Source organism: Pseudophryne corroboree, chromosome 9 (genome assembly GCF_028390025.1).
Source record: "Pseudophryne corroboree isolate aPseCor3 chromosome 9, aPseCor3.hap2, whole genome shotgun sequence".
NCBI lineage: Eukaryota > Metazoa > Chordata > Amphibia > Anura > Myobatrachidae > Pseudophryne > Pseudophryne corroboree.
Genome location: NC_086452.1, coordinates 327037998 through 327050079, shown reverse-complemented (window position 1 = coordinate 327050079; position 12082 = coordinate 327037998). Strand labels below are relative to the sequence as shown.

General features: G+C 44.9%; 1 protein-coding gene across 2 annotated transcripts in view; it reads left to right on the top strand.

Moving 5' to 3' along the window:
* Window positions 1-331: 331 nt before the first annotated feature.
* Window positions 332-12082, top strand: part of RPS19BP1 (ribosomal protein S19 binding protein 1) — a 36480-nt gene continuing 24729 nt past the window's right edge. The window contains exons 1-2 of one of the 2 annotated variants that reach the window (XM_063940515.1): window positions 332-364; window positions 11362-11529. In XM_063940515.1, coding sequence (XP_063796585.1) covers window positions 352-364; window positions 11362-11529 — 181 coding nt within the window. In that variant the 5' untranslated portion in view covers window positions 332-351. Of the gene's footprint in view, window positions 365-582; window positions 780-11361; window positions 11530-12082 lie in introns of those variants that run through there. The other variant, XM_063940514.1, reaches the window with a different exon arrangement.

The following is a 12082-nucleotide window of genomic DNA, read 5'->3' as shown; positions in this document are numbered from 1 at the left end:
CTACTCTGGCTGCCCCACACCAACAACAAAGGCTCATGGTGCCGCCGGCCAGCTGATGGGGAGGCGCTGTCCCATTGCTGCCGCTGGCGTGGCCGATAGATGGCGTGATTGTTCTCAAACACCCCTCCCAAAGCCTGCAGAAATATTAAAAAGTGGGGGGAAAATGGTGCTGTGGGTTGCTGCAGGAAAAGTGGCAGCCGTTCAGCCATTATTTTAATATTGTGCAGAATAGGCGGCACCCTCCAGCGGACAGCGCCGTAGGCAGCTACCTAATGGTAGCACTGGTCCTGGATGAGTGAGTCATGTCTTTATAAACGAACACTGCCATCTGGTGTTTTGCTTGGAAACTGCATGGAAGTTATTAGTACGTTAACACTACCATTCAGATGCACCACTTGGACAAAAATAACGTAATATATATCTATCTATATTTTATTTAGAAAACACTTCTCACATTCTGCTGTTTGGATTAAAGAATCAAATATATTGTAATTAACTGAATACAGAGAGAAGCAGAGCTAGAACATTTGCTCCACTAGGCAATTGACTCTCTGGACGACGGGAGACTTCTCTATGGTAAGAAGTAGCCGTGGCTCTGATAATGTTACGACGCTCGGCTGCATCACGTGGTGCGGAAGTTGTAGTACCTGCTGCTGGAACATGGAGAATTGCACGTGTGGTCTTTGACTCTGAGCCTGCTTGTGTGCCCGACTCTGTACTGGATATGTCCGCGGCGCTGCTTAGGAAAGGGCTGGAGCTGCTGGGCCCGGCATCTAGCGGTAAGAGATGACTGGCGCATTTTATTAGTGAGCATATAGGGCAGTGGCAGATAGGCTTACTTCCATGTACTGTAATGCTATAGCTGTTTGTTTGTTTATTTAACGTGTGGGGATAATGCTTGCAGGCGGATGTTTCTATGCTTCCTTGTCTATCAGTCTTTATGGAGTACACCCTATCTGTAATGGTTTAATGTGTATTGGGAGATGCATTTAGTGACACCTGAAGTGTTCTTTTATATCCTTCTGGAGTGCTCGTGGGGGTTATGCAAGATTATAGAGATTATAATTGTATAATTTTTTAAAATTATAGTGAAAGATGACCAGTTCAATGTAAAGCAGAATTCCCATTTAGTCCTTACATTTTCCATTGCCTGTTGCTTCTTAGTGGGCCCCGAGAATTGCATGCCTAGACAGGGTTGTTACGGTGCTTCTTCATTGCTATACAATAGCATCGGCAGATCTTTTTTGCTTACCACTTGTTTCTAGCATCCATAAGGGATATTGGGGAGTCTTAGTACGATGGGGTATAGACGGGGGTCCAAAGGAGCTGATGCACTTTAAATTTCTTCACTAGGTGTGCTGGCTCCTCCCCTCTATGCCCCCTCTCACAGGCAGTTAAGAAATAAGTGCCCTCAGGAGAGGATGCACATCTCTGAGCTCCAGAGAGTTTTCTTCAATTTCTTTTTAATGTTTTTTATTTTCGTTATGCTGTTTGGGCACCAGCATACCTGCACCGTGGGAGTTAGGGGGGAGGGGCGGTTACCGGCCTTACGAGGTGCAGAGCAGCTTCCCTGCTGCAGTACCACCGTCCTGAGGGGTTGTTGTTCAGCATGGCACTGCGCCTTGGCTGTCACAATCGCAGCACGCCGTACACTCCTAACACTGCCTGAAGGTGATGTCTGTCTGTGGTGAGTACAAACCGGGTTCTCCGCTGGTGGGGTCCTGCGGTTTAAAGTGTGGCTGGGTGTGGCGTACGGGACCCTCCTGGGGGGGGTCCCTGTAGGGTCCCCCATGTAGACTGGCTGACAATCGCTTGAGTTAGCACTTTTGTTACGTTTTTGAGCAAGTGGGAGACATTACCAGTATAAATAAGCACTATAGCTCCGGTGCAATTGGAGGGGGTGGAGCTACCTCAGAGCGGGACCAGTGGCGTTTTGGCACCTTTCTCTGCTTAATGCAGCCACAGACAGCACACACAGCGCTTCCTGTCTTACAAGCCACGCTGGAAACCTGGTACAGGGTGTAGCAAAGGGGGAGAGGCGCTATTGTACACTATTAGTGTTTACAGTGTTATAGTTAGCCGTCAGCCTCACTGGGGCTGTACAGCTAGGGGTTCTCTCTGTGTGTCTCTCACATACAGTAAGGGCAGGCTTGAGATATTACTGTCTGTGTGTATGTTATTGTGCTTACTGTGAAACATGGGTAAACACAAGCTGTGCAGTGTATGTCACACTAGATTCTCTCCAGTATCATCTGATTCTGTTTCTTGTGAACAATGCAGCCAATCCTCACAAATCGCGGAAGGGGCTGGGGGAGAAGGTCCAGAGCCCCACTGGCTAGGGTCCCAGAAAAATATGATGTCTGATATGTCATCCCAGCTCACTGCTAATGTTCAAAAAAACTCAGCTACTACAACAGGCTGTTGCAGATTTAGCTGCTAGGGCAGATGTTACACAGCCCCTCTCCTCATGCGGGACCACAAAAGCGTGGTTTGCCTACTCTACTATCTGACACAGATGAGGATATACAGGAGGATGGGGAGGACTTGGACTCCGTTAGTGGGGATACCGATTCTGCTCAGGGTATTGAACCCCTAATTCTGGCTATATGGGATGTGTTAAAGCTCCCTCTAGAGGATGCTGCGTCACAGCAGTCGTTTTTCTTTACACAAAACAAGCCTAATGTCACTACGCTGATTCTGCAGAGTTAATGACCTATTCAATTTGGCATGGAAAAATCCAGACAAAAAATTCCAAGTGTCCAAAAAGTTTTTGCGCACTTTCCCATGTGCTCCTGAAGGTAGGAAATTTTGGGAGGAAACCCCGGGGGTTGATGTATCAGTCTCTCAACTGTCCAAAAAGGCGGTGATGCCTGCCCCGGGCTCCTTTACTATAAAGGATCCTGGGGATAGGAAAATGGAAGCTACACTCAAATCTACTTACATGGCAGCAGGTGTATCTCAACGGCCAGTCATTGCGGGTTGCAGGATGACCCATTCATTCATGGGCCACTCAAATTCAGGAGGGCCTCTCCGGGGCTATGCCCCTGGTCACTATAGTGACCCTCCTAAAGCACATTCAGGACACTACACGCATCTTCTGTGATTCCCTCAAGGGGTGGGGGAACATTAATGCTAGGACCTCTGCCATGGCAGTGTCGGCGCGCCGGGCCTTGTGGTTGCGTCAGTGGATAGCGGACGCGGAATCCAAATGCAGTGTGGAATCCCTCCCCTTTTCAGGGGAATGGCTCTTTAGGGTTGAATTGGATACGTGGATTTCCAAAGTTACGGCTGGGAAATCCACGTTTCTCCCCTCTGGGGTCCCGCTGGTGAGACGCTCCTACCCGGGGCTGTCTGTACAGTCCTTTCGGTCTCACAGATTTCGATCTAAGGCCAGAGGTGCCTCCAATGCGACTAGAGGCACTAGAGGGAAGTCAAGAAAGCCTGCAAGCACCAGCTCTCAGGAACAGACCACCAGTTCTGCTTCGACTAAGGCCTCAGCATGACTGTGCCCACCCACCCCGAGGGGATCTCTAGGTGGGAGCTCGACTATGTCACTTCAGCTGAGTCTGGGAGGCTTCCTGCCAGAATACCTGGGTCAGGGATCTCGTTTCTCAAGGCTACAAGCTGGAGTTCGATAGTGCTCCTCCCCAGCGATTTTTCAAATCAAGCTTACCAGCTTTGGAGGATATGCAGGCCATCCTAAAGTTGGTCCAGTCCCACGTCATTGTTCCAGTACCAATACCACAATGAGGCAAGGGTTATTACTCCAACTTGTTTGTGGTTCCGAAACCGGACGGTTCGGTAAGACCCATTTTGAACCTAAAGTCCTTGAATCCTTACTTGAAGGTGTTCAAGTTCAAAATGGAATCCTTGCGAGCAGTGATTGTGGGCCTGGAAGATCAGAAATTCATGGTTTCCTTGGATATCAAGGACGCCTACCTCCATATTCCGGTTTGACCACCTCCATCAGGCGTACCTGAGGTTTGCCCTACTTGGACGATCACTACCAATTCCAGGCACCTGTCCACAGCTCCGAGGGTGTTCACAAAGGTGATGGCGGAGATGATGATGATGGCGGAATTAGCTCTGGGTCCAGGGAGTCAATATTGTCCCTTACCTGGCCGATCTTCTGATCAAAGCAAGATCCAGGGAGCTTTTGTTGCTCCATATTGATTGCACGACTTCTGTCACGCTATAGATGTATCCTCAACTTACAGAAGTCCCACCTGGAGCCGACTCAGTGGCTCCTGTTCCTGGGGATGTTGCTGGATACTGTGGCCCAGAAGGTGTTCCTACCAGAGGACAAGGTGATAACATTTCAGGAGATAGTCCGCATGGTGCTCCGTACTCAAGTGTCCATCCATCTTTGCATAAGATTGTTGGGAAAGATTGTCACCTCATACGAGGCGATCCAATATGGCAGGTTCTATGTCAGGACTTTTCAGCTGGATCTCCTGAGCAAATGGTCAGGATCACATCTTCAGATGCACGGGATGATACGGCTGTCGCCTCAGGCCAGGAGTTTCATGATTCAGGATTGGATCCTCCTCACAACGGATGCGAGTCTGAGAGGATGGGGAGCTGTCACCCAAGGGGTGCAGTTCCAGAGCAGGTGGTCAGCCCACGAAGCCCTCCTTCCGATCAACATTCTGGAACTTCGGGCGATCTACAATGCTCTGCTTCAGGCCTCTCCTCAAGGATCACGCGATCCAAGTAGAGTCGGACAACGCGAAAGCAGTGGCGTACATTAGTCGGCAAGGAGGAACAAAAAGCAGAGGCTGCATGTGAGAGGTGTCAAAGATACTCCTCTGGGCGGAAAGAAACGCAAGAGCAATGTCGGCAATCTTCCTTCCGGGGGTGGACAACTGGGAAGCGGACTTCCTGAGTCATCACGCTCTCCACCCAGGGCAGTGGGGTCTCTACCATCAGGTGTTCCGACAGATCATCCACCGGTGGGGCTGCCCGCAGATAGACATGATGGCTTCTCGTCTCAACAAGAAGCTTCACTGGTATTGCTTAAGAACCAGGGACCCTCTGGCGAGGGCAGTAGATGCACTGATGTTGCCTTGGCCTTACTGGCTGGTCTTCCTGTTTCCTCCGATTCCGTTGCTCCCAAAGGTGCTCAAGTGCAACCGAAATCAGGGAGTCCGGGCAATTCTGATTGCCCCGGATTGGCCTCGGAGGGCGTGGTACATGGAACTTCTGGACATGTCCGTCGAAGACCCTTGGCCTCTACCTCTCAGAAGAGGTCTTCAACAAAGACCGTTCATCTACCCGGACTTACGGCGACTTCATTTGACTGTATGGAGGTTGAGCGGAACATTCTAGCTCACAAGGGCTTTTCCAAAAAGGTTATTGCTACCATGGTTCAGGCCAGGAAGCCTGTGACGTCAAATCACTGTCATCATATCTGGAGAAGATATGTCTCTTGGTGCGAGGAACCGACGTATCCGCCTGCGGAGTTCCACTTGGGACGTTTCTTACGTTTCCTGCAGCCTGGTGTGGATAAAGGCTTACGTCTGGGTTCCATTAAGGTCCAGATTTCAGCTCTCTCCATTTTCTTCCAGAAGAAATTGGCAGTGTTGCCAGAAGTTCAGACCTTCTTGCAAGGGGTAATCCACATACAACCTCCTTTTGTGCCGCCTACGGCACCCTGGGATTTGAATGTGGGCTTGGAATTTCTGCAGTCCTCCTGGTTTGAGCCTCTGATGATGATAGAAGACAAGTACCTCACATGGAAGATGGTGATGTTACTGGCCCTGGCTTCTGTTCGACGTGTCTCAGAATTGGGGACCATATCGTGTAAAAGTCCTTACTTGGTCTTTTTCGAGGACAGAGCGGAGCTGCAGACTAGACAGCAGTTCCTGCTGAAGGTTGTCTCTGCATTTCACCTGAATCAACCTATTGTGGTTCCGTCTAGTTCTGATACTTCTGCTCCTCCGCAGGCATTAGATTTTCAAGGCACGCACAGCATCCATGTCAAGCAAACAGTTTGGATCATAAAGACGGATTCCTTGTTCGTGCTCTATGATGCGCAAAAAAAAGGTTGTCCTGCTTCGAAATAGCCCATTGCTCGTTTGATTAGGCTTACTATCCAACAGGCCTATGTGTCGGCAGCCTTACCTGTTCCTAAGTCTCTTAAGGCCCACTCGACTAGATTAGTGGGCTCTTCCTGGGCGGCTGCCCGTGGAGTCTCGGCCTTCCAACTCTGTCGAGCTACTACCTGGTTGGGGAAGAACACCTTTGTGAAGTCCTGCGGATTTGATACCCAGTTTGGCCATGCGGTGCTGCAGCAGTCTCCGCACGTTCCCACCCGTTCTGGAAGCTTTGGGACGTCCCCATCGTACTAAGTCTCCCCAATATCCCTTATGGATGCTAGAGAAAATAGGATTTTAATTACCTACCTGTAAATCCTTTTCTCGTAGTCCATAAGGGATATTGGACACCCACCTCAGTGTGTTGACTTTTCTGCAGGTTCTCTTTATATGGTTACCTGTTCAGCTGTTGCTGTTTGTTGTTCCAGCCATTGCTGGTTGTTTTCTGTTTGTGGTGTGTAAATCTCACCACTTATTGTTATGTTCCGTCTCTCAAGTATGTCCTTTCTCTTTCGGGCACTGTTTTACCTATAACTGCCTGTGGGAAGGGGCATTGAGGGGAGGAGCCCAGTGAAGAAATTTAAAGTGCACCGGCTCCTTTGGACCCTGTCTATAATCCATCGTACTAAGTCTCCCCAGTATCCCTTATGGACTAGGAGAAAAGGATTTACCAGTAGGTAATTTAAAATCTTATTTAAAAATGAAATGGGAAGTGGAGTGTAATTAGATAGAAACAAATTTGACTGCAGTCTCCATGTTACACGATTTTAATTGTCAGCACGTCCAGTATCCCCCCTCTGCTGCTTTAAACAGACGTGAAAGTAATAGAAGTTACATTGGGAAGCAAATGTTTCAGCCCCAAACTAAATTATTTTTGAATTCTTCTTTTCTTGTTCCTTGGTAATGTAGCGTATATGAAAACGGTTGCATTGAGTGATAGCAGGGTTGAGAAAACACCACATTTTTCTAGTACTTTGTTTTTGTGTGAAGAACATACGTAGGGGTCGAATCAATTAGGTGCGAGCAGGGCAAAGTTCCAATGCAACAGTGTGGAAACGGCACCCCATCTCATCCCAGATTTGCAGATTTTTGTATGTAGCTCTGTGAGGCTAAGAACCAAATCAGCCAGTCCAGAGCCACCTTAAGTATATGTAAACTTGTTTGCGGAATAAGCCCAATTGAATCAAAGCTGTAGTATGTAATGTTCAAAGGTCTACCGCATTAGACAGTACATTTTATAAGTTTATTTGGATGTTATATCACAAGTAATTCAGTATATTATGTCAATTATAACACTGTCCTAGGCATCCTTATTACCACGTTTCATTGACACATGTAGGATGTATCCATGTCAGTTTATGCAGGGTTAATGGAATATAGATGTTGTGATGACTGCGCAGAGTACACTGTAGAATTAGCAGCACATACTTAGCGAAAAAATCACAGAATTTTCAACAGATTACAATGTAGGGTAAAGAAAGTGTATGATTGCGCTTACACTGTACAAGGATGTGACAATCTGGGTATGAGGCTCTCATGGATTTCAAATGAAGATAAACAATGAACCAGAGGGGAAACCCTTCAATAATAAAAGAAAAGAACACAATAGTGCAAGTATGCCAATATAAAGTGCAGTTCCCTTTAATGGTCTGTATATCAAACTCACAAACGTAGGTTTTTTGAAAGCATGTCAGAATGTGATGATTCACAGTTATGGACAATAGATGAGTCGTACTTCTTCCTTGTGATAGGATGGGAAATACTAGAAGATAATAAAAAGTGCAATAGTGCAAAAACCTTATGTGCAAATAAGCAATTTTAATTAGCACCAAGATGCACTCACAAACATAGAATAAAAAGGGCTTGTAATAAAATGCTTGTAGATGGAGTCTATACTTATCAAGAGATAAGTCTCATGGAGGTCCCACAGAGTTCCGGATGCTCAAGGGGGTTCTCAGAGAAGCTCCAGGTCCAGTATATCCAGATATAGCCACAGCTGCTTAATGCATTTCGAACCAACGGGTTCTTCCTCAGAAGCGTTTAGTGGCTAAGTGAATTGGAGGGCATATATATACCCCTGTTCATTAATCTGAAGTCGTCCTCAGGTGTGTGTTTAACTCACGTGTAATTGTAATTCACCCGCGACGGTACTGCGGGCAGGAAGCTGTAGCGTGCGTTCCACGGCAAACAGGAAGCGGTGGCGTGCGTTCCACAGCACGGCACGTAACCTCCCGTCCCGGAAGTCGAGGCTGGTAACGTAGCGAATTGAGGGCTGCGGGGAGAGATGACGTTATGCGTTCCAGCACACGGCACAAGATTTCCTATATGTCCCGCTACACACTTTGGCTAATATAGCCATACATTCAAAACGAGTCCAAACATCCTGCAATATGGGTTCCACAATACAGGGTGTATTCCAAAATAACGTTGAGGATGAAGTTCATGTCTCTCCAAAGAACAAGAAAGTAATACCCAAAAAAAGAATAAAATAATAAATGATTAGCAGCAAAAAAATATTAAATTAAAAAACATAAGATTAGCAGCAAAGAATTTGAAAAAAAGGTGAAATACTCTTTTTATATTTACAGCTGAGAAATAAGATCTAGGTTAAAAACCACTTCATTTCAAAATCTGTGTTTAGACCCTTTGGTTGAAGGGTACCTAAATTGAAGATCCATCTCATCTCAGATTTTGCCAACCTACTCTCCATGTCTCTTGTTTTCCAAGTCGGCTTAATTTGCTGGATCCCTACAAAGCTTTTTATTTGACACTCTTTTTTTATCATGGCAAATCTTAAAATGATTAGAGAGCGAGTGGGACTCCAAGCCCTTGCGTATGTTATATATATGTTCGGCAAGACGGGTTTTTAAATTTCTACTTGTCTTGCCGACATAAGCGAGGCCACAAGTACACTCGATGATGTAAATTATATTTTTAGAGTGGCAAGTGATGAAATCCTGAATCTTATGAGTTTCACCATTTACAGTAAAACTAATAAGTTTATTTAATGGGCTTTTGACTGTTCGACACATTAGACATTGTCCACACCTGTGGAAGCCTTTTGTTCTATTGCTGACTCTAATTCCATCATCTAAAGTGCTTCTCACTAATTTGTCTTGCAGAGAGAGTGCTTTTCTATATATAAATGATGGACCTTCTGGTATTATTTTCCCCAACACTGGGTCTTTTTGTAAAAGGTGCCAGTTTTTCTTAAAGATTTTTTCGATGTCCTTAAACAGAGGATTGTATTGACTAATGAAAGCCCAGTTATTCCGATTCTCATCAGTATTTTTTTGTTTGGGTTTTGGTATGAGAAGGTCCTCTCTCTTTATGTTTCCTACTTTGTCCTGTGCCTTCTCGAGCGATTTCTCGGAATAACCTTTACATAAAAATCTATCAGTAGTCTCTTTGATTTGATTCTCACATACTGCTGAGTCGGTACAGTTTCTTTTAATTCTCATGTATTGGCCGAAGGGAATACCTTCTAGCCAATTGTGATGATGAGAGCTTTCCCTTTCTATATAGCTGTTCGAATCAGTTGTTTTTCTAAAAGTCTTTGTTTTAAAAACACCATTTTCTACATAGATGCATAAATCTAAAAAAGAAATTTCTTCTGTACTGGTATTGAAAGTTAAATGAATATCATATTGATTTGTATTTAATTTATCTGAAAAAATGGCAAGACTTTCTTTGCTCCCATTCCATAAAAACAGAATATCATCGATATATCTATGCCAGGATACCAGACTCGCCCCCAGATGGTCCCCTTTGAAGATCGTGAGGTCCTCCCAATATGCTGTGAAACGCACGCTACAGCTTCCTGCCCGCAGTACCGTCGCGGGTGAATTACAATTACACGTGAGTTAAACACACACCTGAGGACGACTTCAGATTAATGAACAGGGGTATATATATGCCCTCCAATTCACTTAGCCACTAAACGCTTCTGAGGAAGAACCCGTTGGTTCGAAATGCATTAAGCAGCTGTGGCTATATCTGGATATACTGGACCTGGAGCTTCTCTGAAAACCCCCTTGAGCATCCGGAACTCTGTGGGACCTCCATGAGACTTATCTCTTGATAAGTATAGACTCCATCTACCAGCATTTTATTACAAGCCCTTTTTATTCTATGTTTGTGAGTGCATCTTGGTGCTAATTAAAATTGCTTATTTGCACATAAGGTTTTTGCACTATTGCACTTTTTATTATCTTCTAGTATTTCCCATCCTATCACAAGGAAGAAGTACGACTCTCCTCTATTGTCCATAACTGTGAATCATCACATTCTGACATGCTTTCAAAAAACCTACGTTTGTGAGTTTGATATACAGACCATTAAAGGGAACTGCACTTTATATTGGCATACTTGCACTATTGTGTTCTTTTCTTTTATTATTGAAGGGTTTCCCCTCTGGTTCATTGTTTTTCTTCATTTGAAATCCATGAGAGCCTCATACCCAGATTGTCACATCCTTGTACAGTGTAAGCGCAATCATACACTTTCTTTACCCTACAGTTTATGCAGGGTTGTTTACATTTAAGTGGTCTGTTTAATTACCTATGATTTCTCTCACGGCATGAGTAAGTGCGGGTATATGCCATGCTGACGGTACCCCCGGGCTTGCAGATTTTTGTTTGCATTCCAGTAAGGCTGTCTGCAAAAATTCATGGGGCAAGAGCGGTCTGTGAGGGGGGCTAATTGTGGTGACATTGGATGTGTTTTCACTGTCTTTTAGTGGCAAATCTCTCGCACCTACTCCCCCCTTCCCCACCCCACCAGTGCGGATTACCGAGTCAACCCCTGTCAAAATGTGTAAATATTAGGAATGGCCATCGATGATCACCAACTATGCTATGACAGACCATCTATGGTTTCACTTATCGATGGTCATCCCTATTATTTCAATGAATGACTCACGGGCCATTGACCACCGATCATCATGACTCCTAATCAACAATGGTTTTTGGACGATATCAAATTACGGGGCTTCACAGTTGTTAGGGGCGGAGCTATGCTACGAGAGGCGGCACCTTGGGAGAAAAAAAAGAAATTTGTTTATGCTGTGCCATCGATGGAGGGAAACCGTCTGGTTCTCTCCCATCGATGGCAAAGCATTTGATATTGTCCAAAAACCATTGATTAGAAGTCATGAAGATCGGTGGTCAATGGCTATCCCTAGTAAATATACATCAAATAACTTTACTAGTAGCCTGCCTGATTATATATTTGCACAGCCCTGTAATACTATTGTCTTAATTTACAGGTCAGAAATGCCCACGTTTAAAGAAACATTCAGGAAGAGAAAGCCAGAATAGAACTTTAAGCAGTCACAAAACCGGAATGAGAAAACAGCTCCGTAGACTGAAGCACCAGGGGCTGCCACAGAAACAGAGAGCAACAGCCAAAGACAGAGTAATAAAGTCTGCAGTAGGTGAGAATACTGTGTATTAAAGTGTACTAGACCAGGGTATATAGTAGCCAACACTGAAGCTTGGTCTAAATTCCATACTACACACAAACATGTAAAGATTCATTTTGTCAGAAACTAATAGATAGGGTATCCAATTATCTGCAAATTCGCAGCAATTTTTCGCCCGTTTTTTGACCTATTTAATTCCAAACTGGTTTCACCTGAAAATTCTTGCAGTGAAAAGTGCAGGTGAAAATGGGGAAATCAGCCTGTACCCCAAAAAATGCTAAACTAACATAGGAAAACATAAGAGAAGTGTATTAGAGATCACATTAGAGAGTGGGGACTTAAATTGTGGGGACTTAAATTGTGTGAAATGGCTGTTACATGCATTTAAAAAAAAAAATGCAAAATAATGATAGAAAGCAAGTTTTTTTGAGCAAAATAAATGCTCATTAAATTTGGGGTACATGAAAATGGGTATAAGTATATATTTGGGTCATTTTAGGGTACTTTTAAAAAAAAGTGGAAACAGACCGATTACTCCCATCTGCAAGCCTAAAAACACCTGTCC